Consider the following 26105-nt stretch of genomic DNA (forward strand, 5'->3'; position numbering starts at 1 on the left):
TTACTGTCTAACGGAAACACTTTTCACATAACAAAAGCATCTTGTGCTACTAACTGAGTGATACTGCAATTGAGGCAAGCCCTGCACTTTCAGGATGTCACTGACATTAATACTGGTTTACCTGTAGCCACTCTATAGGTATTTTTCAGGTTGGTCACAACAGGTGAGGGTGTTAACGTTAACATGGTAGCAAGTTCCAGAACTGGATTGCTTTGGTCTACTCACTGCCCCACGTTAAGTACTGAGGAGACAAGGATTTGCCTTACCAGAAAGGTTTTCACATTTGGAGTGGACCCAGCGGTCGCATTTCCCACACTGCATCATCTTGCTCTCATAGTCGTCATCATCGTAGCATTTGTCACAGAGAGGGCAAAAATTCCCTGCAAACAAGATGTGATTTTTATCAGAAGTTCAGCTTCCACACAGAGACGTCAAAGGCTAGGTGGTTACCTACTAGTGCGCTAAGGAAGCAGCTCTCTGAAAAACCCCACCAATAAGCTGCCAATACAGTTACATCTAACTTTTACAACACTGCAAACAACAGCCACAAAAATAACCTGCTTGGAAGACCACTGACTACTCCAGAATTTCATTACTGGGTACCCATTTTTTGGGGGGTAGTGAGGCTAACAAAATACTATATGCAATTAGCTTTACAGAGTAAAACAAAAGGACAAAGATGACATACAGACAAGAAACTAGGTGGAATAGTCAAGACTTTCTATACTGAGATTTTTCCCCAGAGTGCCACTCCTAGATTCAAAGGTGTCACATACAGTAACTATCACAAGAAGGAACAACCACTTGACAATAGGGACCTTGTTGCTTTTAAGTCAGGAGTCCTTTAAAATGTCTTTTTCTCAACTGCTACTTGAAACCCCAGGCCAACAGGTGTGTAACAATCGCTTTATGTGGTGTAGTGTTTAAATTCTGGAAGCCTCAAACTCTGACAATACCCCAGTCGTGACTTTTGTTAGCCACTGTAAAATTTAAGAGCCTGGCTTTCCTACAGAAAGGTATTACATGTGCTTTCATGCTTGACCCTAACACCAGCTTTCACTCCTGTCTGTACCATGACAAGCTCACCTGCCCTGCAGGCCCTCTGTTTGCTCTACACTGACACTGCCTGATGCAAAACTGAACATCTGAAGAGGCTCCTGCTGTAAAGAATCACAACTTTAAGTACCTTTAGCAAAGAGTTTGGCACAATCATGACACAGTGAGAAGTCATGAGACCATTGCGCATCCCACCCTTTGCCTGGTGTTGTCGATCCACAGCTCTTGCAGCGAACACATTTGGTACATATCTGGAAAAGGAACATGTTTGGCAAGAGTTACTTGCTTTTATATCCAGTAGTTTCTGTTCTTCAGTCCTAACAACACATTTCATAGTGTTTATTATTTAATGAGTCAGAATAAGGAGTTTCAAATATCAGAACTTTCACTAAAATACCACAACTTTCACTCCCTTCACGGTAGGATGCTGATGATGCAATAAGAAAAAAATGAAAATAAATCACAGCATAGTTATTCAGTCCTTCATATTTGCACTGTAGAAACTATCACCTTTCCCTTCACATAAAACAACAGCATACATAGTTGTGGCATTTCTTCTGACCTAAAATATGAAGTCTTATTTTAACAGTTTTCCAACTCTGAGGATATCGTAGTAGAACACACTTAAAAACTGTTAGTAACAAATACACTGTAGGCAAAGCTTTCACATTTGTTTAGAACAAAAACTTGAAAGACACAAAATAGCGCATTAATCCAAACTGTCTCTCAATACCAGTATCAACTGGTAAGTTTGTTAACAAAGTAAATGCTTCCATTCTAAAGAGCTGCTTCTGTGTTCTGGGACTATAATCAGAAGAATTAAGACAACTAAAAAAGCTGTAATCCCTTTAAAAATCCTGCTTGTTCAGAGCCTTATCAACAACCCACCTCATTATCTATTTCCAAATGTACCTTCCAATGCAATAGGCACCCTGCGTTAAAAGGCTAAACGATTGCATCAGAGCAAGCAATCTGCAGAGCTCTGGCCTGTGGCGTTACGATCGGTCAACAAGCAAATTACCCAAAAAAAGAAATCAAAATCCCTCACCCAAACTTTCTTTTTCTTGGTGGGTTTTGTTGGGTAGTTTGGGCCCAGGCACTCAGGGTGATAGCTGTTTCGGCACTTGTTACACTCCAGCAACTGCTACAAGAATAAGAGGAAAAAAGCATTGGAACAGAGACCCTTTGAAGGGATGCAAAGTCCTGGATATTTTTGTTTTATGTTGGATCCCCCATTTGGGGCAACAGGAAGAAGAATGGAATGAAGCGACTCGAGAAGCATTCTCCCCAGCGCACAGTGGCGCTCACGCAGAGACCCTGCACTTCCGCGCTTCCCGGTACATGCTCACTAGCTGAGCTCTGAGCAAGAGAAGCTCTGGGACCAGCGCAGGGGAGTGCCTGCCGGGCGGTTTGGGGGTACCTTGGTGGCCTGGTGCTGTCTCCCACACACGTGGCAGAACTTGCAGCGACGGCAGCACCAGTTTTCCAGCTGGTCCTCCAGGGGCCGCTCGCTCTCCTCTAAGCAGAACTTGTGGAAAGGCTCACAACAGACCTGACAATACACAAACTGCAAGGGGGGAGAGGGAGGTTTTAGCAAGTCAGAAGCTGCTCTGAAGTCCCAAACAAGCCCCCTCGCGCTCCGAACTACTTCGAATTCTGCTTTACAACTGACAGAACAAGGACTTCTACTGGCATATTTTAGGAGGGAAACTGTGTGCGTACTTCAGACAACCCAAACACATGCTCGTCCACCCAGACTAGGCATCTAGCAGCAAAGGGGAGTCTGGTACCTGCTACTTAAGTGTTCTGAGTACTGGCAAAGGCCTATAGGGTTCTTCAGGCTCTCCCTCCCTCGCTGTAACACAAGCCAACCGCACCAGAAGAAACACTCAGTGCAAAAGGAAGGGACATGCAGAGCACAGAGACAGATCTCTCCCCCCGTTCAGCTTAGGTGACCCATGTGAAAGCTCTTCTAATTTCTACGTATCCCCTACAAGGCTGGCCATACTAGAAAAAGAACCATCCTCAGGGCACAAACACCACAGGCTCACAGGGGACATTTGAACTGTTTGTCCCCTTGAGCAACCTGACTGAGAAGGGGATGGCTCCATGCCCCACTGGACCTTCATGGTCCTTCAAGTGCACTGATGTCCACATACAGAACTTAACAACCCCCCCTTTCCCCAAGTATTGTTCACTCATTGTAACCAAGACTTTTCTAGAGCGCTAGCATCACCTTCCCAGGACAGCTGGTCTGAAGATGTTGAGAAGGCACCTATCTATACCTGGAAACGCATTAAACACATCTTAATCCAGCTCTTTATGCAGCACCAGAATCTCTCCAGTCACGTTTCAGTAATGGTTTGCAGCTCTCAGCAGATACAGACATACCTGGGAAAGTCAACGCTGCCTAACGCCCTTTAACATTATCAGGCAGTCTTTTTTATTTCAAGTTAAAAGAAAGCAAAGCCCCTGCTTTACATCGGATGTAGGATTCCAAATTAAGAGGAGACATGGGTGCTCTCAGATATGCTATTCTTTACGCCTAATACAGTTCACCTCCAAAGTAAGCACCGCAGAAGTTTCCAAACCGATTTTAAATACCTTGCAGTTTAGTATCTTGGGACCAAGTTTAGCAAGGACAGATTTACAGGTGTTATTTTAGTTTCTTCTGGATTAAGGTCACGATATTTTTTATTTTTATTTATTTATTTTTGTAACAACATGGTGCTGTAACTAAGTCATCAACAGCAGAACACAATGCTTTACCTCCACATGTCCACTGCTGGCACAGAGAAAACAGACCACCCTGGGAGTAATAGGTACCGAGGTGACGATGCCTAACCCACCCATCTCCCAAACATTCTCCACTTCACAGTCCTCCTGAAAGTACAAAAGGATACATCACCATGCAGAATAAGGCAACACAACATCAGTATAAAGTGCTCACATTGATTGCTGCTTTATACACTCTGTGCCTGTGATTAAGTGGTCTCAAACTGTAATCATTTCAACTTCTATCTTGGTCTACTTTATAGTGTATATTGGAATAGTCACATCTCAGCGCTGTTCTTGCCAAGAGAGCTCAATAATACACTAGCCTTCCTTCTACGGAAAGCAAGCCTAAGGAACCAGACAAAGTTTTTCACGATTGCACAATTATTACTAAAAGTGAAATTTCAGAAGAATTATACTTTATTAAAGCTCCATATTTGTATAAAACACTTATGAGATCTCACTATAATCTCCAGTATCAACACTTATAGATGGACTGAAAAATTATTAGGAAAATATTATCTTTTATTATTTCAACACTGTTGTTCAAAAAAGTACATGATTTATCACTTTAAAACCCCAGATATACCCCAAATGTTGTGAATTACAAGTTACTAACATTTTCCCCAAATCTTGTTGGCTCAAGTTGTGGTAAGGTTTTATAGTTCCATCTTAATGGAATAATTCTTCATAAACCTCAAATTCTTGCTCATCCTCACACATTGACAGTTAAGGTTTTAAAGCTTTAAGTGTCTCTTCATCCAGTACTCTAATTATAAGACAAAAAAGGCATAACAAGCTTCTAAAAATCAACCGAGTGACTTGTCATGAAGGCTCCTATTTGCAGTTCTCTCTGAATGGTACCAGACACACAAACTTAGAAGTCACTGCCAGCACTCTTGAGGGACTCTAGTTCCAGTGTTTAGAGCCAGGTAACATTCAAATACTTAAAACATTTTGTCCTCTACCTTGAAATCCACTCGGATTCTGTGGACTCCATCTGTAGGTGGCTTTTGCTTGGAACTGCTTCCGTTAGTCAGAGTGCTGAGCAAATTCAGCGTGCTGCTTTCTGGCTTGCTTATAGGAGGGGGCTTTTCCTAGTCAAGTAAAGGAGCCTGCATTAATCCCAACCCCAAACGTTAAAACTTAACCAGTAATTATATTAAATGCTGTAGATAATTCACAGACAAAACCCCCAAACCATCACAGAATTAATGAGTGTGTGAAAGTTGCAAGAAAGTAACCATTCTGCCAACCATTTCTTAAGAGCATTCCACACGCAATTACATTTCTAATTCATTTTGCTGCATTTTCCTCTAACATCATGTTGTTCTCTCTCATCAGAGCGCTGGTTTTTATTTTGCTGCATTGGGGCAACTCTGGGTGTAATTAGTCCCTGTGCACTTCTCCCTCAGATTTAAATAAGACAATTTTTTTGGGGGGGTGGGGTGGTGGTTTGGGTTTTGGGTTTTTTTTTCCATAATGGAGTTGTTTCCGAGATGAAGGTAGTTCCATTTTTTATGGAAAAGCTAGCCTCCACCCCACAATGTACAAGCCTTAGAGACAAAGTTAACATCTGCCAGGTACTTTGGTATCCACATACTGCCACAAGGAAAAACCTAACATCTTTAAGTATAAAAAACCAAAAAAACCCAAACAAATCTGCAAAAGGGTTAAGTAATACAGTTCTACTTTCTAGACAGAAGTTCCAGGTTCTTGAAATTTACTGACTGTGTACAAAAAACAGTATTCACCTTTTCTTTTGGTTTCTGTTTCACAGGAAAAGTTGGACGGGGAGCAATTTTTTTCTGTTTGCTTTGTTCTGTGCCTAGGAAGGGGGGAAAAATTATGAGTATTTCAAGTAACTAACAGCCACCTGTAGAGAAGAAAAGGGAAAAAAATCAGCTGGGTAATGTGCGATGAATTTTAGACTAGAATTTTTCCACTGTCTTCTGTGACTGCACCTCATCAACTACGACTTAAGCAGTCTCCTCAAGGCGTGACCAGGAGAGTTTGCTCTGCTAAAAATCTGAACCGTTCTGGGTGCAAAGTCACAGAAGTCCCGGAGCGGCCTTGTTAGTCACTGTTCATGCTGTTCTGTACTATGTGCAATAGCGGACTATGTTTTTGTAGTAAAAGATTACATCCTTGTTTCACATTCAGACTGCGAACAGTCAACAGACTTAACAATATCGAAAACATACTTCAAGACTGCCAAGACTACGTGACTACAAATCACAATAAAAATGGCCAGTTTTCTCCCCGCCCCAATATACAGTGTAGTTCAATAAAAAGGAAGCCAGTTCTAAGCAAAATTTCCAAAATAATCTGCTGTAATTTCACTGGATCATAAAGCATTCATCAGTTTTAAAATCCAACAGCTTTTAGCGGTATTGTTACTTAACGTGACTCAAACATATTGAGGATAAACAGTCCCATTTACCTATTTCTGGCTGGGGAGTCTGCTTTTTCTTAGGCTCAGAAGTGGCAAGTTTAGGTGCTTCTTTTTTCAAAGGTCCTGAGCTTGGTGGCTGAGAAGGAGGGAGCTGTACCGGCTGGGATGTCTGCTTGCCAGTCTTTCTGGTACCAGATGCAGGGACCTGTTTTGGCTCCAACACTGGAACGGAGGAATTCCCATCCTCATGCTTTTCCTCAACAGGCTTACGAGCAGGCTCACTACTCTTCTTTACAGCATTGTCTTCTCTTGATACGATAGTCTGAGGAGTTTGCTTTTGTCCAGAGTCCAACTGGTTCTTTCCAGAATGGCTTTCTTTCTTTTCATTTGTCTTTGATTTCTTCTCTTTCTTTTTTGCAGCTAGGAAGAAGAAGCATCAATAAAGCAACACAGACAAAATAGTGTGACTTCAAAAGATTTGCTGCTTTTTTAAAACAAGGAAACAGACACTTTGATGTCAAAATTTTGTCACTCTGTCGTACAAAAGGGTACTAAAAAAAAATAAAGCATTTTGTCGGTAAAATTAATGCACTTGGCTTATGTTGCAATCCGTGTTCTAATACCTCGGGCCTCTATTCTGACAGAGCAGTAAGCAAAACCCTTCTGTAGTAAAGCTGATTCAGAGCTTAACTGTGCAAAGGAGGAAGCAGACTTTGTGTGGCGAAGTTCAGGGAGTTCAAGACAGCTGCCTCACCGCTGTCACACTAACACGCAGACCTCCAGAGGTCCAGTACCAAGAATGTGGGGATTTAACAGAACATGTATGAAAGCTCACTTAAGCCTTATGTTAGAGACAAGGAGGCTCCAAGAGACTCATCAGTCCCTGTGTCACTCAGGAGCAGGCAAACCTCTGAGAAATGCCTCACCTGAAGGACAGAGGGAAGACTGACCAGCCATCAGCAGCAGCTCCCTACAAAAGGAAGGAAAAACTACAAGTCCAGTGCTGAAAGAGATAGCCACTGTCAGGGAGTACATATGTTGCCTGCACTCACATCTCTCTTGCAACTTTCATCTGACATCAGCAGAACGGTCAGGCTCCCTTCTCAACATTTGGTTGCAGACTAATCTTTTATAAGCTTAGTGTAGCCACAACGACAGCACAAAGAGCAAAATCTAAGAGATGAAAGTTTCTCTGTTGTGCTGTACTCAAGCCAAGTCTTTTAGCCTACCTTTAGCTTGCTTCTGGAGATATGCTTTTGAAGGCATCCATTGTAGATTCTGACATTTCCTCATTCTACAAAGAAAGAATGTGTCATGAAATGAGAAGAAATATGCAGACATTAAGAGGGCAGTGTGTAAATACTCAACATGAAAAATTGAAAAAGCCATTATCAATACACCCACTACCTTTTCCAAGCAATCTTTTTTTTTTCCCCATCCCCCTCCTCCCTTCTTCAGAGATATGTAAAAGAAACTTCTTATTTTCCTCTGTACTTTCCTTTTGGCTTTCTACACTCTCAACACAGTTTTGAGGTTAATAAAACTGCTTAGGTAACAACACTTTCACTGGTAAATCCCCCATCAATTCCATTTCCTAGATTTGAGAAGTATCACCGTACTTCCAAGAGCTCTAAGAAACCACATCAAACTCTCTCAACTGTAGGTTTTACATAGTCTGAACTGCGGCCATTTCAGACAAAAAGCAATTACTTTTGGAGTGGTATCGGATTAGGTGACCAAGCCTTTTTTCAAGCATTCAACTTGATTTCCTATTTTTCTTATGTTTAGCGTATGATGTCCTCTGTAAGTTGGGCTAGGCTTTGTTTCTGCCTTCATTCTTTTAGCAGGGCCTGTGGTTTTGATCCCTAGCCCAAGGCCTGGGCAAAGCTGCTAAGAGCGAGACTCTTTACAGATTGTAGTCTGCAGAGTGTTTTCACACAGATGAGCACTACACAGCAATCTGCACAACTATGCTTTATAAATAGCTTTCATACCACAACAGTCTTTACTTGTGCCTTTCAACTTCAGTTGCTGTCTTTTCAGACAGATTATCTAGTCTGGTGAAGTCAAGTTAATGCAGCAATTTAAAAAAGCAAGAGACATCTTTGTTATATGAAGTGTACATACACCAGATAAACATCATCTTGAAAACACAAGCTCTTAATAAACACAATTTGGGAGAATAACAGATCAATATTTATGTACACATTGCCTTCCTTGTAAAAACCCATACTGCCTAATGACAGCCACTGGTCTCACACCAAATGCTTTTCAATGCTATGCCAGTTTTGTCAAACAGGGGAGAACAAACCAGAAGTGAACTTCAGAGAAAGAGCTCGTAACAAGCACACCTTGAATCACGATCTTGACTCTTTAATTACACTGTTTTCAATCCCCTGCCGCCATCCAGCCTCAACCCAGGGCAAATTCACTCAAACCCTGTGCTACGGGGTTAATCTGCCATTCCCTGTCCCCAAGCGTGGGTGTGCTTATCCCACTCAGCACAGGGATTAGCTGAACAATTTCTCAGACACACACTTACTTGCAGCACTGCTTCTTTATATTGCGCCCACCAAACTTGGGTTTGTCTAGACAGTTAGTACAGACACCACAGTCCTCTGGAACTTGACAGCCAGAACACTGCCCACAGCGCCTTGAGCGTCGGCCCTTCTTCACTGGAGGTTCTTGCTGTGCCTTGTTTCTGGTAACCGGCTTAATTGGCTTGATAGGTGGAGCAAGGGGTTCAGCCTCTTCTGAGCCAGCTATCGATGACTTATCTATCAAAACAAATTTCTAATGTGAATTCACTGATGTCAAAGAATGTTTCAGGAACATCTAATTTGCTAATGGGATTTATTCCATTAAGCGTAAGTTCATCTGCAGAGCCACACAAGGGGTGCATGTAAGCGTGTATGTATACACACATATGTACATGTACAGATGTATATGTACACACACCCCCACCTCAGCAGAACAAAAGTTTAGTGCAGAACACGTGTTTATAACAATTACCAATGGTTAAGAGGATTAACCCTGTTTGAGAGCCATTGTAACGGAGAGCCCAGAGCTGTTTAACATACTTTCCCTTGTTAATCACTTGAAGTCCTCATTTTAAGCAGTCAACAAAAGCTGACTTTGTATGAATCCACAGACGAAAATTAAAAATCTTAACGCACCATCATTCCCCATGGAAGACAGTATCTTCTCCCGTTCTTCCCATGGTAAGGCACTCAGAGTGGGCATGTCATCAGGAAACACTGCTCGCTTGCGGCCCAGTGCAACAGCTGCTCTCCTGCAAACATGTTTTATTCGTGGTCCTCGGACTGATGTTTCTGACGAATCACTCTCTTGTCCCTAGGTTTCAGAACGTGAGAACAGACAGTATTCATAAGAAAGATACCAAAATGAGGCTGGGAAGCATGCAATGGAAGCTTCTAAACAACCTAATAAGAGTTAAATTGTATCTTAGCTTGCACATTGTAAGAATTGGGATAAAAATAAAGACTCTCAGCCTTCTAAGCCTCGGTTACCCGAGAGGATAAACTCAAATGAACGAGAGGTTTTACTCATTCAGAATTACAAGCTAAGTTTCTCCCTGCTACTGGAAAGCAGACTTGCTCATGAAGCTGTGTTATCAAGAAATCAGTATCACAAAAATCAGAGGTGACTGGAATTAGAGTAACACTCAGTGCTAACTGATCCAGCAGAAGCCAGATGTAAATCCAGCTATTTGATAGCTTTGTAGCTGCTGGCCTTTAAGATGAGGGGCTAAAAGACATGCAGCATTTTAGTGCAGTTTTCCATGTTTCCATCATAGAATTCTGAAACATTTCCGACTAAAAGAACTCCTCCAAGCAGGTAATTGTGAGGGCCTGGGCTTCTTCTATAACCAGGCCAGACATACAGAAGCATGCACTTCTTCATTTCAGAGACAAAGGCTTTTCTATTTAAAATATGCACTAGTGACCTTCAACACTAGTGCCATTAAGGAAAGTAAAAGTTCAAATAAAAAGGAAGTAGTCTCTGAAAGTGTATTTCACCTACCTTTCTGGCAGCTAAAGAAGACTGCAGAAAAGGGTGGTTTTGGGGTGGGGGAGAGGGAAGAGAGGAAAGCGGTAGGAAGCAGTCCCCCAATCAGATGCAAAATCCCAATGGATTTTACTCCTGCCCATAAGTGACAGACCATCACTGTGTAAAGTTAAAAAAACAGAGAGACCAAGACCAACTTTATCTTCAGAAGCCAGCTTTATGCTCAAGAAGGGCCTACAAGAAACATCGAGGCCGAGACAGACTACTGTGGTTTGCTGGAACCGTGCTTTTAAGAGTGAGTACTACTACTCTAGATGATCACTTTGCTTAGATTTATTCAGAGAAACCCAATAAGCAGCTATGCCGTACTGATCTCTAAAAATGCACACAGCTCCCCCCTGAGCTGACTACACAGCAGCTCCCTCTCCCCCTCAGCTTCTGCCCAGGGCTTCTCATTTTTTGGATCGTTTGCCATCTGTTGCACTAACAGCTGCTTAGCTTGGCACGTTAATTCTTCACGCTTAGGATATGAAAGCTACTTGTGACTCTCAACGCAAGTTCAAAATAAGATGCACTCTACAAAAAAACCCCAAACAAAACCAAATTCGGAAAAAGGAATACCTGTGCTTTGGGCTGATCTGCTTGTTTGAGGGACTTGCTCTTCTCAATCTTGTACAGCTGGGCTTTTGCCTTTTTCAGAAGACTGGCCACCCTCTTGTCAGTCATTGGCAGTTTGTCTGCTTGAGCCAACATAGAGCTGATGGAGGAAGCGGAATGTTTAACAGTGCTTGACGAAGGAGCAGAAAGACGCAGGGCTTTTTCCTTCTCCAAAGACGGCACAGCAGGGCTGAGGTCCAGATCTGATTTGTCTAACCCCCCTCTACCTTTCTTGGACGTTTTGGTTTTGATGGCTGCCGTCTCTACCAGAGCAGCAGTGGAAACGTCTGCCGCGGGATCTAATGCTGTAGCCTTCTTCCGCCCGGCAGTTTTTTTGGCAGATGATGATGCTGCAACGTCTTCGCTGACAACTTTTTCTTTGGGCATTTTACCTACAGGAAACAAAGCAGAGCTACTCTGAATTTCTGACCCTTTTCTCCTTTTCTCTTTCCTTGACTCTCGTTTGTTCTCCTTTTCTCTCTCTCTGTCTTTCTCTCTGCTCTTGTCTTTCTCCAGGCTTTTATCAGCGTCTTTATCTTTGGAGGGTTCCTCTGCTGCCCTGTCCTTGTTTCTGCCTCTCTCTGTCTGGGGACTTGATGTGAACCAGGGGAAGAGAGGAGTAGGGCTACTAGATGAGAAAGGCTCTGCCGGAGTGCTAGTCTGCTTCCTCGGTCTCTGGCTTCTTTCTGCTGATTCCCCAGACTGTGTTAGGGAATGGGAAGGAAAAGTAAAAGTTGAATTTAAGGCACTAGTGGCAAGAGAACTAACAGAAATGCTAGTTAATGAGGAAGAGACAGAAGACTGCGGGGTGAGAGTTGTCAGGTCAGAGGTACTAAGTCTCCCGCTTCTCGTCCTCATGGAGTGCGAAGGAGATCTGGGTTCCGATCGGATGGGGCTAAACACTCTCCTCTTCCGCTTCCGAGAGGAGACACCTGTTGCAGAGGTCCCTGTAGCGGTGCGACCAACCGACGAGGGCAGAGTTACAGATTCAAAGATCCTGGAGTGGGCCTCGCTCGGTGTGAATCTGGGCGCTCTCAGCAGAGGACTTCTCTTGTGCATATCAAACCTTGTTCCAGAGTGAAGAGAAAACAGACGTGCTGGAGCTGTCGCACCCGGCGTTGAGAAGCCAGACGCAAAGCCAACGTCCTCCGGTGTCAGCGGTGGGGGTCTAAAGTTATCAAATATTGGTTTGCGAATAAGACCCTCTTTGGCATATTTTGCTGATGAGAAGTACTGTGGTTCTGACCTGGAATGCTTCAGGGAGGTCCACCTAAACGTTGGCTCTCGCAGTATTGACTTACGTTTCTCTTGCATCGGTGCAGCAGAAGCAGGAAGAAAGGGTGAGGCTAATGGTATGGTAGGTGGCATAAGCCAAGGGGTATGGTCCGAAATGCTGGAAGCAGGCTGCAGCGGTGGCGGGGGAGTGAGCAAAGGGGGAGGAGGAGAGGAGGAGGACTGCTGCTGCGGCACGCTTGGTAAGGCCGACAGCTTTTTAGCTGTCCTCTGGCCAAAACTTCTTTCTGTTATCGAAAATCTTCTGTTTCTCCTATCGCCGTTATCGTTTTCAGGGGACTGAGAAACAGGCAATGGTGCATGAACTTCTGGAGTATTGCTTCGCTCCTCAGAAAGAGCCTGCATCTCCTCGGAAGCCTGGGAGTCTGTAGATGTATCCACGCTGGGGCTACTGGACCGCGAGGAGTCCGAAGACATCTGAGACGAATGCTGAGAAGCGGCGCTGGACTTTTCACTGGAGCCACAAGATGTAGCGCTGAACCTGCTGTTTGGTGTGGATTCTAGTCTGGATATTTTAATAGGAGGATCGTAGTCTTCATCCTCAATGAACCGTTTGGGTGTTTTAATAATCCGTGAAGAGATAGCACTCACAACCGGCATGATGAACTGTCGGATATTTTTGAGCTGGGTTCTCCCCTTCCTGCCCTGCAGTTTGGCGGCTTCTTTCTCAATCTTTTTTTGTGCTCCCTTTTTAGCCCTCTGCAAGAGTTGCTTAGCAATTGTGGCATCTGTCCTTTTGGTGGAAGGTATAATCCTAACAGGCTTAATCCTGCGTGGACTCTGTCTGACAGCAGTCTTCTCTTCTTTTGTAAGAGGTGGCGTGCCATCCTTTTCTTTGCGAATCCTTTGGGGTTTCTCCAGCTGTGAGTTTATGACTAAGGTTGAGGAAGTCTTTAAACGTTCAGAGGACGGTGGCCTACCTCTCCTGCGCACGATCTGAACGCTCTTCCTCCCAATCTGAAGTTTCGCCCCAGGCTTAAATTTAGATTTCAGTGGGGAGAGCTTACTAGTTCTTAATTTCTTGATTTTAGTTGCTTGCTGAAATGTAGTGGATGGTGACCTTTTGATTTTTTTCAGACTCTCTTTTTCTTCTTTACTGCCCTTCTGAATGTCCGATGAGTCCTTTACTTGCGACAATTTGAACTTCACACTCGTAAGCGCTGGAGGTCTTCCTCGTCTTTTTTCCCCACTCTTCAACTCCTTCTTCTTTACTTTCTCCATGGCTGTAGTTTCAGACTTGCTTGAGGGGGAACACACTGATGAAGAGTCTGACAGTACAGCTGAGCTTCGGTCAGAACTGCTCCGGGGCCTCCCGCGAGGTTTCCGTGGACTAGATTTAACTGAGAGGGAAATAGAGAATGCAGAGCACATGTTAAATTTCTCCGAGTGTTGGATCAGCATTACCCAGGTTGCATAAGTATTTACTCATTATCAGTCACACTGCCCATACAAGTTGCCAAGACATTTCAGTTAATTGACAAATAAATATCAAGTTTTATCAATACATGTAAACAGTACCTTCCCAACGAACCTCTTCTCCCATATAAAATATGAAGCAGATAATTTTTTTTTAAAACGCAAGCTTGCCTTTTCACAACAACTATATATGCAATGGCACAAAACCACTATCAACCTAATGTTGAGAAGGAATGGTAATTCTTAAGGGCATATGCCACCTTTCAAACACATTAAAAGATTTTTAGTATTTTTTTTAAAGCAGACCACAGCTATTTGATGGGAGGCGGGGGGAAATCCTTCTTCTCTAGTACCATCCATCCACACTGCTAAGGGATAGGTCAGTAAGGCAAGAACAAGGTACAGGGAGAGGTTGAAACAAGGTAATTTACTACAAAAACTGTTTTTAGCTTTGAAACACAGTTAGCACTTGGCATTACACTTTGAATCGTCAAGCAGATGTGCAAGACTTGATTACTCGCCTCTACCAATGCATTTCAATGCATACCCACCAAACCCAGCTATTCCAGTTCTGGGTCTTCACACAGCTCTGACAATGTACCTCATTCTTTGCTTGAAACACCCTATTAGCAAGGGTCTCCACAGCAGAATTTGCTCACAAGGCGAAGCTGAGTAGATCATTGTGGTGAAGGAGCAGAGAGCTGTGGTGAGAGCATTTATCAACAAGAATCTAAATCAAAGCTGAACTCAATTCACTGGCAGTCCCATCATGACTTGATCCTACATCTTGAAAGTTGAGAATGCAACAACTTAGCTACGGCTTATCCTCAAGTGTTCTATATTTGTTTTGTTTCCAAAAAAGTGAAGGTTCCAGTTATAAGCGATAATGAGCCTATTGAAAGATACTGAAATATTCCAACCAGTTTTAGATCCTTACTACTAAAATAATTGCCTCTCCAAAACACTAACATGAGGTTTCGAATGCTGGTTTCATCAGCATAACTCTTTTACTCAAAGTTTCCCTCTCCCGTAACAGATCAGGTGTAAAGAGTCCAAAACTAACTGAGTTGAATCCAAAGATGGGGGTAGCTTTTATGGTGGATGAGATGTGATGGAACAAACAAACAGGAGAGGCACAGCAAAACCATCACAAAGCAGAATACAAAGTCAACATCCAATGCTGCGACTTGAACATACCTGTGGGGGACCTGGTGGGACTTCGTACTTTGACTTCTTCATCTGAACCAAAACCTAAAAACTGTTCATCCTGCAATGAGAAAGTGGATGGAAATTTCAAGACGTGGGTATTAACATTAAAATGAACTTCCCTACGATCAAAGCATGAAAGGGCTCTAGAGGATTTTCCCTCCCCAAGTAACATACTGGCATTTGTTCTTCTAGCAAACAATTGCTAAAAAGGAAATACAACTTTTACATATACATATAAAGCAGCTACAGTTTACAGCTGCGGAACGATCAAAAAGAGTTATGGGGAAACAAAGGACAAGTATGTATGGAAACAAACCCTGAACGCATAAAATATGCTGCTCATATCAAACCACAAAGGTCTACTCTTAGAACCTATTATTCAAACTACCCTAAAGACATACTCCAGCAAAAGAAGTGTTTCTGTGTTTATTTTTCTAGTACAAATGTAGACTAACTTCCTCCAAACTCATGCAAAAGCCCCTCTGGATGAGCAGAAGCCTCTGAGGTCTGTAATTCTGCCTGAGCATCCTGGAGCTCGAACAAGACCTCAAGGCTCGTTCCGGTCCCTTTCTGACAGCTTCCTTGAGGGAGGTCTCGCCACCTGCTCCCACAAGGCCCAACAGTGACGCTTATGGCCTCTGGAAGGAAAACGCATGATTTCAGGGCCTTTTTGGACCAACAGAGATAGGCATGCCTTCAGATGAATCCCATCCCATCAGCTCTGTCACACAACAACCTCCAAGCCTGGCTAAGGAACAAGTAACAGTAGACTAAAGCTAGTGATGGGAAGACAGAGTCATCCCTAAGACGCAGGTATCATTCATACACTCCACGAGCCACAGCCTGTCATAGCACTAAATATCTAGAAACACTGCAAACTAGTAAGGTGGCAGAACAAGCTTTCTCTCAGAGGCACCAAAGCTTGTTTCCTCTCCCATGGTTCCCAGCAAAGTCACTACCAAAAAAGCATTTCTTGCTAGGGGACCACAACCTTTACCAATTGTTATATTTCATAGAACAATGAAATTAGTAGCCGTGTAGGTAACATTATGAAACGTCAAGGACAATTCTCTGAAAACCTGACTTTTGCTTACAGTAAAGGTGGTTTTTCTTGTTGGTTTGGGTTGGGTTTTGATTGTTTGGGTTTTTTTATTCACTTCAGACTTTGTCTTTAGGAGAGGTGAAAACCTGACTTCCATTGTAAAGCTTTTCCCTCTGACAGAGGCATGATGTTCAAGGCACTCTCTTCACATTAAGACAGGTTTTTCAGGGAGTATGCAAAAACATCAATCCTACTCGTCTGCCACCAAAATTTCTGACACATTTTTGGTTTTACGTTGTTTCAGCTCTCCTAGTCCGATTTCACCTCAAGTATTTCTGTTTGCCAGTCCTAAGTTTCCCCCAAACTTTGAAAATTGAGATGTTGCTTGTGTCTTGCTTCTTTGAACTGCTGTGCAATGTGGCTGCATGCTAGAAAGTAACTATGCTGCTTCTGTAACTACTTGAGTCCACAAAGAGCTTTGAGAAGAGCAGGCAGTACAAGAACAGTATCCTGAAAGTACAAAGGTGCAACACTGTGAATAGGAGAAGGTAAGCTGCGCAAAGAAATCACACCGTTTCCTGATGTAGCTTGGGCTGGATAAAAGACTTTGTCGAAACACTGCCTTTTTTCTGCCTTGCGCTTTCCACATGAAATTTCTAATTCATCTATTTACAGGACAGACCACGAAGAAAATCTCAGCTAATCTAGTTTTAATGAAATTAAACCAGGCGCACCGAGACCCGTACCTTTGTCTACAGGAAAGTCATGATGTGATAAAAAGCAGCAAGGCTTAAGACAAACTATTTCTCAAAATTTTCCACTTGGTTTCTGTTTGATGAGCCTCAGTGTTGAGCAATTAAAATAGAGTAAATATTCTGAAGAGAAGGCCATTCAAGTTTTCAACACAGATAATGCTCTACCGAGCCAAACACAATACATACAAACTTAGGCTGCAGTTCATAATCACTGTAAGCCATTATCAGCGCACGCTGCTGGAGAAGGGGACAGTCCTGCCCTTCCTCACATCCCTGCTGCCTATCTGCTCTTTGCAGTTGCAGTGGTGATGCCAAGAAAACCGGAAAAAAGCAATGATAAAGCAATGTAAAAGAAATAAAATTACGCCCAAACGCGTTATTTCTACCCAAGGAACCTTGCGTCATGCAGAAGCCCCTGAGACCTTTCCCTGAAAGGGAAAAGCTACCACTTCTCAACTTTCATCCTACAGTAATAAAAGCCGAGTGAGAAAGGCTGTGGAAGTGCCCGGCTGCCCGCTCCCAGCACTGCGGATCAGTGGCCCCGTCACGCCTGCCTGCCGCTCCCCGAGCACGTGGGCTTGCTGCAAGATGTAAACACCGCTGTGCAGGCACTGCCTTCGCAGGGACACGCGCCTGGGGAAAAGGGTCCCCGGCACCAACAAAGGGAGAGGCTGTTAACAGAGACAAATTCAGGCTGAAACGGTCTAAACACTGAGAATGCAAGCAGGAAAATAACAAGCCTCCTACAAACAGTTAGGTTCAGAAACGTAAAGGGAACAGCCGCTCACCCCACGCAATTTCTTCTTTGTTAGCCTACCAAGAATCGAGATTGTCAAGCATTTTCAAACACAGTCGTGGCCTATAGCATACGCTGGGTACAGAAAGAGGCCAAATAATGCTGACTTTTGTGTGTCTGAGCACATCTCCCCCAAGGAAACAGAACTTACTGCCACAAGCAGAAGACTCTTAAGGCATGTATACAGCCGCTTACAGTAAAACCCTATAGCGTGCTTGGTGAAAAAAAAGAGATAGCAGTGGTTTCTTTCCAGGAAACATTTCACTCCCAAGTCTCCCAGCTCTTAATTAAACAGCTCCCCAGCACTTCATTCATTTGCTACGTGGGAACGGCTCTGAGCAAGGGTCAGCTCACGGCTGTACCTCCAGAACGAACCATAACGCTGCAGCCTGAGAAGCACAGCCCGACAAACATGGAGCCCTCACTAAGGCCCTGCCAACACACTCGGCTCTACGTACTAGTCACGTTTCCAACGGACCACTTCAAACACTAAACAGACAAACAAATTATTTTCAGGAAGAGTAACAGACACAAAGACTTACTTACAATATTGAATTAGAGACCATCCCTGCCCAGAGAGGCAAGTAAGTTCAGTGTAATCTAAAATAGATTTACACTACAATCAGTTACCAGCTCTTGACTTAAATGTGCATGAAACGCCTGCTGTTGGCCAACGACTGCAAACCTCCAGTAACAAAGAGATGCATCTAATAATAAATGCAGTCTCACACAGTTGCAAATAAAAATAACCTCCCATGTAATAACAAAGTTGTAACAGGGACGAGTACGTGCAGTTAGACCTTAGGAACAGAGAACAAGTATGCATTTAAAGTTACGACTTGACAGTTTGGTGTTCAAAGGCACCAGTGTCCCATGACAGAAGTCTATTCTCTACTAACTGCTCTTCTGCCCAGAACAAAACACTGGTCCTGAAGACACACAAGAAAGCATAGCATGGCTTTCTAACACTCCAGCTACCCCTCCACCTTTCTGCACTCTTTATGAAAAGAAAGAGGTATTTGACTTTTACTTTCCCCAAGAAGTTTGCTCCCATCTGCTTTCCCACTGCCTGGCCCGGATGAGGATTTCCTTGTAAGCACATGGTGAAGATGGTTGGAGAGATGAGGAAACAACGCATAATTTCTGCAGGAGGAATTCCCCATTCCTGCTATGCTGAAATGCTTACCCCCACCCCAGCTATCACCAAACCACTCTGACAGATACACCTTCTCTACAAATATTTGGGGGCTGGGACCATGAAGCGAGTAACAAAACACAGCTAACAGTCTTGACTTGCATCTGCCTCCAAGTTCATGCAGCTACTACAAATGTTTTCTTCATTTTGTTCCTCGGGGTCCTACAATCCTTATTATTTTATCTGCGGCTACTAAATCAGTACCTTCTGTATTTTTTACAATCGCCTGTCATAATCCACAACTGGAACCTGCATTATTTTTAAGCCAAGCGCCATTACCTTGCTCTTCCAATGGGACACATTAATTCTGGCTCTGGCCTGATATCCTGGGAATTATAATTTTTTCTCGTTTCCTACCAAGCAGTCACCAGAAGTGTCTATGGTAAAAAGGCTCTCTCCATAAAATGATCACTCTGGCCTCATTTACAACTACAAGTAGCACGGCCAACACGTCATTTGTGTTTGTTTGGTGACATCTGTGAGCGCATCAGTGACCTCAAAACAGTCGTTCTCACCATCTGAGAAGGCAGCCCTGTAACTTATCAGAGAAGATCAAGAAGGCCACTAAGCACCAAGCACACATTTGCCAGACTAAACCATCCAGTCAGCCTCCATACATCAAAATGCAGTTTTGAGGCAATTAAAGCAGGAACAACTTCCCTCCAGTTTTTCAGAAGTGACTGTAAAGCACGACAGATGGAGAGTGATTAAAAACCATAATGGTTTTGAAAGTGACCTCATTTACCTGAGAAAGAATAATGCAACACAGAAAAGGTCACTCAGGATTATAAGTAAAAGGTTGAGGGAATGCTTGCCTCACATGCAAGACATGAAGCCTCTCTAAGCAGGCAAGGGGCAATCTCTCCATGGGCAGCAGAGCTTCCACGTACATCTCCCACTCAAACACTACACTACCTCAACTGGTTTAAACCTCAAAGTTGTGAGCAGATGAAGAAAGGCTTTTCCTGAAGTAACCCAGCTACTACAAGAGCAGAAAAGTCGCAAGCAAATCTCTATTACAACATTCTTGAGCAACATTACTTTTCAGAGAATTTCCGACGAACGATCCTGGAGGAAAATCCGCCTTCAAATGAGAATTTATCCTGAAGGTATTAACTGATGTTCCGATCACTCTCTGAGGAATAATAGTATAAGCCGTACCACTATGGATCGATGAAGTTGCGCAGGACTGTCATCAAAGCTGTCAGAAGCACTACACCAGCAATGCATCTGTTCCAATAAGCTCCTGAAAAGGTGTATTTAATTTTACAAGAGAGACATCTGAACAGTGCTTTACATCTCTTCCCGTTCACCATCTTGGTTTTGGCCCCAATCATACAGCACCTCATCCTCTTGGAGAGAAGCTATTTTTAGAAGCTCATTCAGAAGCCTGCTTAGTAACTACGGCACAATACCTAACAGACTCCTCTTCTTTCACCAGAGTAAACATCCTCGGAGGTTGGCAATAAGTAACTCCGAGATAAACGCTGGGTACACTCTGCGCTCGTGTCAGGAGTGGAGTCATCTGGGAGTTCAGGAAGGTGCTTCCCAAGTGATTGCTTGCAATGCAATGTCACCAAGAAGTGGCAGGGCACTTGGGGTTACTGTTATGTACCGACTCAGCTGAGGGTCCACTTGTCCTTTCGTTCTTTAATTAGACGAAAGCTCTGAATGGGAGTGACGCACAGACTCTGCTGGGGCTTCGCCTCGAAACAGCACCGATTGACATAGCGTGTCCTGAGTGCACCGAACAGCTATTGGCTGGGTCACCTCCACACCACAACCCCCCAAACAAGAACAACGAGAAGATATACCCCTGCGACTACATTGCAGCTGTACCCTTGGCTATCAACCGCGACAATACAACCATGATTAAGACTGCAGCATCCAGAGTCCCTCAGACAACACCTGATTTTAGAATTAGGAAGAGCAAGTTGCTCTTTAGGGGGCTCATGCGCAGAGCGCCTGTTCCGACAGCATTACCAAGTGCGTGGATCAGTCTTGCCAGCTTGCTAGAAGGAAAACGAGAATACCCAGCGTTAGGAGGTAACAATACAGACAGCCTCTCGCTATCTGGCCAAACCGCAAGCAGCAGAACAGACTAACTTAGAGCAGCAGCCCACTAACAAAACACAATTGGTCCCTGGTTTCCACAGAGTCCCAGTTCCATCCTAGATGAGAAATTCTGATTTACAATTTCCACTCTGAACAAAGAGAGATGCTTTTCTGAGCACCTGAAACAGACTCATTCTGGTTGCAACAAGCTTTCCATACCACCTCCGAGGAAGAGTGTCAGCCAAACTATTACCTAGAAAGATTTAGCTTGCACACGGTGAGAGAGAAGCAAGACCAAAGCCTGCTGGACCACATCTAAGAGACCACTGGCAACACACGACTTCTGGCAAGCAAAATCTCTCTCTCTCTCTCTCCTGGTTCCATAATGGATGTTTAGAAAGCAATGCTTCAGCTGGACTTGGATGACTGAGGAAAGGAAAGAATTCTAGAGCTTGCTGTAAAAAAAAGTAGACATAACTAACAAAGCTGCCCAACGCATTGAAAGCAGCAGGTTGCAAAACTTCAGAGGCTTCTGCACACACACAGCTATGTTCTAAAGTTGCCATATCGATGCATTAAAAAAAGCTTTAGTAGTGGCAAACCCACCTTTCACTCCTAAAGAAACGTACGCCACCCAGCAAAGCACGAAAGTGCTGTTAAAGTCAAACTATGCTTTATAGCCTGGCTCAGGGGAGAACAGCTCAGCCCTCTCTGGGAGTTTAGGGGCATCCCTTTACCTCAGGGTCTGAGAACTCACTTGCTGTTGGTGCACAAGACTGAGGGGACTGACCATAATGAACTGCAATACACTCTCAGTAAAAAACAAGATCATCAAAACCCCAGAGGCTTATGTTGCGCAGCCACCTAGCTAAAAGGATTTCATTGCCAGAGAAGCGTTACATTTGAGTAGTTTGCAAGAATTCTTTGCCAGTCATCCACAGCGGCCACCAGTGCTGGAGAGAGATGTGAGACGCAGCATTGCATTGGTGACTCCCTTTGCCTTTTACCAATACTTTATTGCAAAACAGCCTGGACTTCGTAAGAGATTGGAGGGGACGAGGATGTCTTCCAATAAATGCCAGATACAGTTTCCTCAGGTAGCCTACAGCACAGGTCAAGAAGATGGGACAACCTCTGATGGAGTGAGAAACTTTTGCTGGTTTAGGACCTGAATCAAGAAAACAAAGTCCCTCTACCGGAAGGCTCCCTCTGAACACAGGTTACTGGTGTTTCTGTTCACTGAAACCAAATACAACTGAAACCTGAACAAAATGCCTCCCTGTTGCAGTTTTACTTCATGTAAGGCAACGCCTGTTCCCACTTAATTCTCACTGCTTAAAAGTGGCGCGGGCAGCAAGCTTTGGCACTACAGCTGGAACACCTGCAGCAAGTGTGTTCCCCCGCATACGTCTGCAGGAGAAAAGCGCTGGCACATACCGTTCCCCATTAGTTGGTGGAAGCCATCAGCACCGTTCCTCATGCACTCAACGGGTCAGGAGGATGCAGTCTTGGCAGGGACGCCACTCGGAAGCCAGTTAAAAGAGGCTGAGAAGTGAACTACTGACTCAAAGTGTGACCCAGTCTCTTCCCTCATTTGCTCCAAATGTGGTACAGTAAAAATCTGTAGTTCAGCATTTTGATGACAGCACAGAAGCAAGCAGTGAAACACTGCTGCAGGAGTCTGTCCTGTGAGTTTTCCAGCTGAAGGCAGCACAACGTTGAAAAGCCCCAGGAGCAAGCTGGTCAGCACGCATTGCTGCTGCTTCTGAAACCGCCTTCCCTACCCACCACTGCTGTCAGTGAGACAAGTGACACCACCTTCCATCGAAAACAGCTTCTCACGGGGAATCCCAAATTCCTTTCCGCCAAAAAGCTTCACAAACCTGCTCCTCTGAGGGTTTCGAGTACTGTGTAACACTGACTGAATCGCCAAAACGGAAAACTCACCAGGATGGCTAAAACATGTACTTTTATTTTCACACTTCTGACAAAGGAGTGCCTGAGTCTCAGAAAGGAGAAAAAGCATGAAGGAGCCCTCCATCTCTCAGGTCGTGATCTGTATCATCTTCACCACGTGTCTCTTGCTTTACATCAACACCTATGAGCAGCTGTCTCCCCCTGCATGTGCAGTAATCACATTACCAGTAACAGGCTCTACGCCTCTACCTCACAGATTAAACACCCAGGCAGTTTTATGGTGATCATTCAACATCATGCTAGGAGAGGAAATTTTGAGGTGGACAGAATTTTAATGCCTGTGGAGGAAAGAAATTATCTGTACTTCCAGCTCAGGCATGACCGTGGCTGCAGTATGGACACCACTCCTTCCTCCCAGCGCATGGATCTAGTACCATTTCAGAACAAGCCAGCCATCGGTGAACATCCAGGACTCTAACATTTACGTCGTAAAAAATTACGATCCACGTATAATTACAGCAGCACTACTAGAGACACCATCCTCACCACTGCTTTCCATTTCAAATCTCAAGTTTCTGCAACTTTCAAGCTAATGCAAATTTATGGAGTAAACTGTCAATGTGCATCTAATACACCCTCAACTTTTACGTCTCAAAGTTTCAATTAAATGTTGGGGACAGGGAGGGAGCTCTGAACTGACAGGCACAGAGATATTTAACAACTACGCGCAAGCATCTTTTACACCAAATATCAACGTAATGAATCAAGAAAACACAACCAAATTTCCCTTATTACTGAAGTGCCATTCACATCAAGCAGAAAGGATAACACGCAGTACAAATACCACCATTTTCAACCAGTTATAGCTTTACTGTGCAAAAAGCGTGTCCCCCCCCAACTCTTGCGGTGCCAAAGCCAAGTATTGTAACATTGCTCCCTTAAAGCGAGCCGGTTTCAAGATAACTCAGTGAAACACTGAGCTCCCGCAGAAGTCAAGGATTCGTACCGTACAAAGTCACCAGAAACCCAGGGAGTACGCGATGACACCCCAGCATTCAGGTACCTTTTAGGTGAGAAATAAAGTCTCCTATGTACCACAAAATGGCTAAGGAGACAAGGGAAAGACCCAAGCATAATACTTGCGCTGGACTGCTACTTTTTTGTTACGTCAAATTTTGATGGTAACACACAACTTCAACAGGTACTTACATAAGTGAACACCAGAATGCAGCATGCCACCAAGAGGTCAAAAAAATAAGCACGCAGAGCAGAAGTCATACATAAAAAGGTAACACAGCTTCTTCCCCTAATCGCTGTGGGCTCCTGAACTCAAAGTGACATCTTGGAGCTTATTCCCGATGCAGAATGCCAACTCAGCTGAAGAGCGTAACTGGCTTGGTTCAGGGAAGACCCTCAAGCTTGTGTAAGAGAAGGGTGCGAGCGCCAGGCAGTTATTCAAAGGACATGGCAAGCCCTAGTAAGCAGGGGCCTTCTGGAAGCCCCCTTCTAGAAGAACAGCTGCAGCCAAAGCGTGGTACGACACGGGCCCCAGAACTTCACCGTTTCAGCACCAACACACAGCTGCCCTCTCCTCTAGAGAGACCACAGGCAGCACCCACCACACGCTGATTTCCTAGATGTGCTCGAGCTCTTTTCACATCCCCCGCTCCCACCCTGCAGAGAAACCGCACCGCAGGAGAGAAGAGCTTGTCCTACAGCTTCTGGTGATGGGCAGTGCTGGCGTGATCTTCACTATGACTGTAACACCTGCAGAATAAGTCACCGGTCAGGAGAACTAGGTCCTTCAACGCAAACACGCTTTGTTTCTTGAGCATCACCGAATGAAAGAAACCAACTTCGTGAGCCACCTAAATCTGACTACTTGGGAGTATTCCCTCTCCGAGTACACTAGCACATGCTGCAAATTTAGAGTGAGGGAAAGCGTCCGGGGTCTACCCCTTCCCTGCTCGTGAGTGGTCAGGTGAAGGTCAACCTACAGACACCAAGCCACAAAGATCTTTTATCCTTACTTTCCACTGTACGTAATGTTATTAGACAAAAGTTTTTAGTAGCTAAATAGAAGAGCGATGCAATAAGTAAAATGCTTAAGATCCAAAAGACCCTGTCTACATCAGCTGCTAGCACCAAGAACATATTCAACCTATTTTATTTTAAAGCAAAGATGCCCTAAAGGCCAAACTCACAGAGATCTTTCAAAGATGTTTTAGAGGGTTTTTTGAGATGTAAAACCATACTTTAAGACAAATGGAATTAAAGAAAAAAACACCCAACAGAAAACCAACCCCATGTCAACTCAGGAAAAAAGAAAAGAAACATAGCAACTCGCCTACCCCCGCATAAAAACCTCCCGAGTTGTTAACTCTGCGGTCAGGTTGGTTAGCCAGATTTCAGTCATTTCTGCCACTGAACTAGCGCTTGTGAGACATTAACTTCTTTCAAGTAGACCTGGTAAATTCCATTGAACCTAGTCTATTGCAAACAGAAAAACGTGCAAGTCTCCTAAACCACAGCCTTTAAGATAAGGTATTAAGTAAAAGGGATGCTGGTGGGCTGTCCGAGTTAAAACCCAAAGCGCTGTACTGGTGAGCTTGAAAGTGTTTCCACAATCAGCTCTGCGCATGCAAACACGACCCCCTTCCTCCCCGCACCGCAGCCTGCTAGAGCTGGAACTCTGCAGCCCAGGAATTACTCTAGCTCAGCCGCGACTGACTAGCTCCGCTTCACGGCACCCAGCAGAAAACACCAAAACCAAGCCGGAAAGACAGGAAAAAACTGTATTTTTATGTGTGTTTTAATAAACTCTGATAGTGCCAGCAATGGAAAAGAAAAGCAACTGCTCTTTAAAGGAGCAAAATACAGGCAAAGATACGCTCACCTGCTCCACAGCTGACAATCTGCCTGCAGAAGAAGAGACAGAACTGGCCTTTCAAAAAACAATAAGGCACTCCTGCTGCAAAGGACCCGGGGAATTTTCTTGCTGGCGCAAGGACGCAGCTAACAAGTGATGCAAAACAAGAATCGGGGGAAAGGAACGCTGCAGCTTGTAGTAAGTAACACACCCCCATCATGTCTTCCCTGTTCTGTCAATAGGTGGGCTGCTGTCAGACTCTTGCTCTGGCTGCCTTAGAAAGGCTTAAAAAAAAACAATTAAAAAAAAATGAAGGCAGGAAGAAGAGCAACTCAAAAAAAAAAAAAAAAAAAAAAAAAAAAAAAGACAGCGCTCTGGGTGCCAGCGAACGGCGCCCGCACCGGGCCCCGCTGCCCCGGGAGTCTGGCCGGGCGTCCAGGGCAGCGAAAGGGAGGGCCGGTGCGCGGCACCCCCCGCGGGGCACACGCAGGAGGGGCCGCCCCCCCCCGAACCCCCCACCCGGCAAAGGACGCGTTACCCCGCGGAGCATCCTCCGCAACGGGCAGAAACGAGAGCCCGGCCCCGCGCCCCGCTTCGCCACCCCCGCGGGGAGAGGAGCCGCCGCCGCCCCCCTGCCCCATCCTAC

General features: G+C 44.4%; 1 protein-coding gene across 5 annotated transcripts in view; it reads right to left on the bottom strand.

The window, feature by feature from the left end:
- KMT2A (lysine (K)-specific methyltransferase 2A) overlaps positions 1-25717 on the bottom strand; it is a 52164-nt gene extending 26447 nt beyond the window's left edge. For 3 of the 5 annotated variants that reach the window (XR_774842.1, XM_010574945.1, XM_010574949.1), the window contains exons 1-15: positions 25671-25717; positions 14819-14888; positions 10877-13545; positions 9403-9580; positions 9324-9331; positions 8769-8998; positions 7456-7520; positions 6275-6646; positions 5586-5659; positions 4800-4928; positions 3826-3939; positions 2477-2623; positions 2105-2200; positions 1187-1307; positions 267-380 (exon numbers count right to left, since the gene is read on the bottom strand). Coding sequence is in view for 4 of the 5 variants with exons in the window: in XM_010574945.1 (XP_010573247.1) it covers positions 267-380; positions 1187-1307; positions 2105-2200; positions 2477-2623; positions 3826-3939; positions 4800-4928; positions 5586-5659; positions 6275-6646; positions 7456-7520; positions 8769-8998; positions 9324-9331; positions 9403-9580; positions 10877-13545; positions 14819-14888; positions 25671-25679 (4396 nt within the window). In the remaining variant the exon portion in view is untranslated. Of the gene's footprint in view, positions 1-266; positions 381-1186; positions 1308-2104; positions 2201-2476; positions 2624-3825; positions 3940-4799; positions 4929-5585; positions 5660-6274; positions 6647-7455; positions 7521-8768; positions 9004-9323; positions 9332-9402; positions 9581-10876; positions 13546-14818; positions 14889-25486; positions 25594-25670 lie in introns of those variants that run through there. The other 2 variants (XM_010574947.1, XM_010574946.1) reach the window with 2 other exon arrangements.
- Positions 25718-26105: the final 388 nt, after the last annotated feature.

The sequence above is a fragment of the Haliaeetus leucocephalus genome, unplaced genomic scaffold (genome assembly GCF_000737465.1).
Source record: "Haliaeetus leucocephalus isolate CR32 unplaced genomic scaffold, Haliaeetus_leucocephalus-4.0 Scaffold450, whole genome shotgun sequence".
NCBI lineage: Eukaryota > Metazoa > Chordata > Aves > Accipitriformes > Accipitridae > Haliaeetus > Haliaeetus leucocephalus.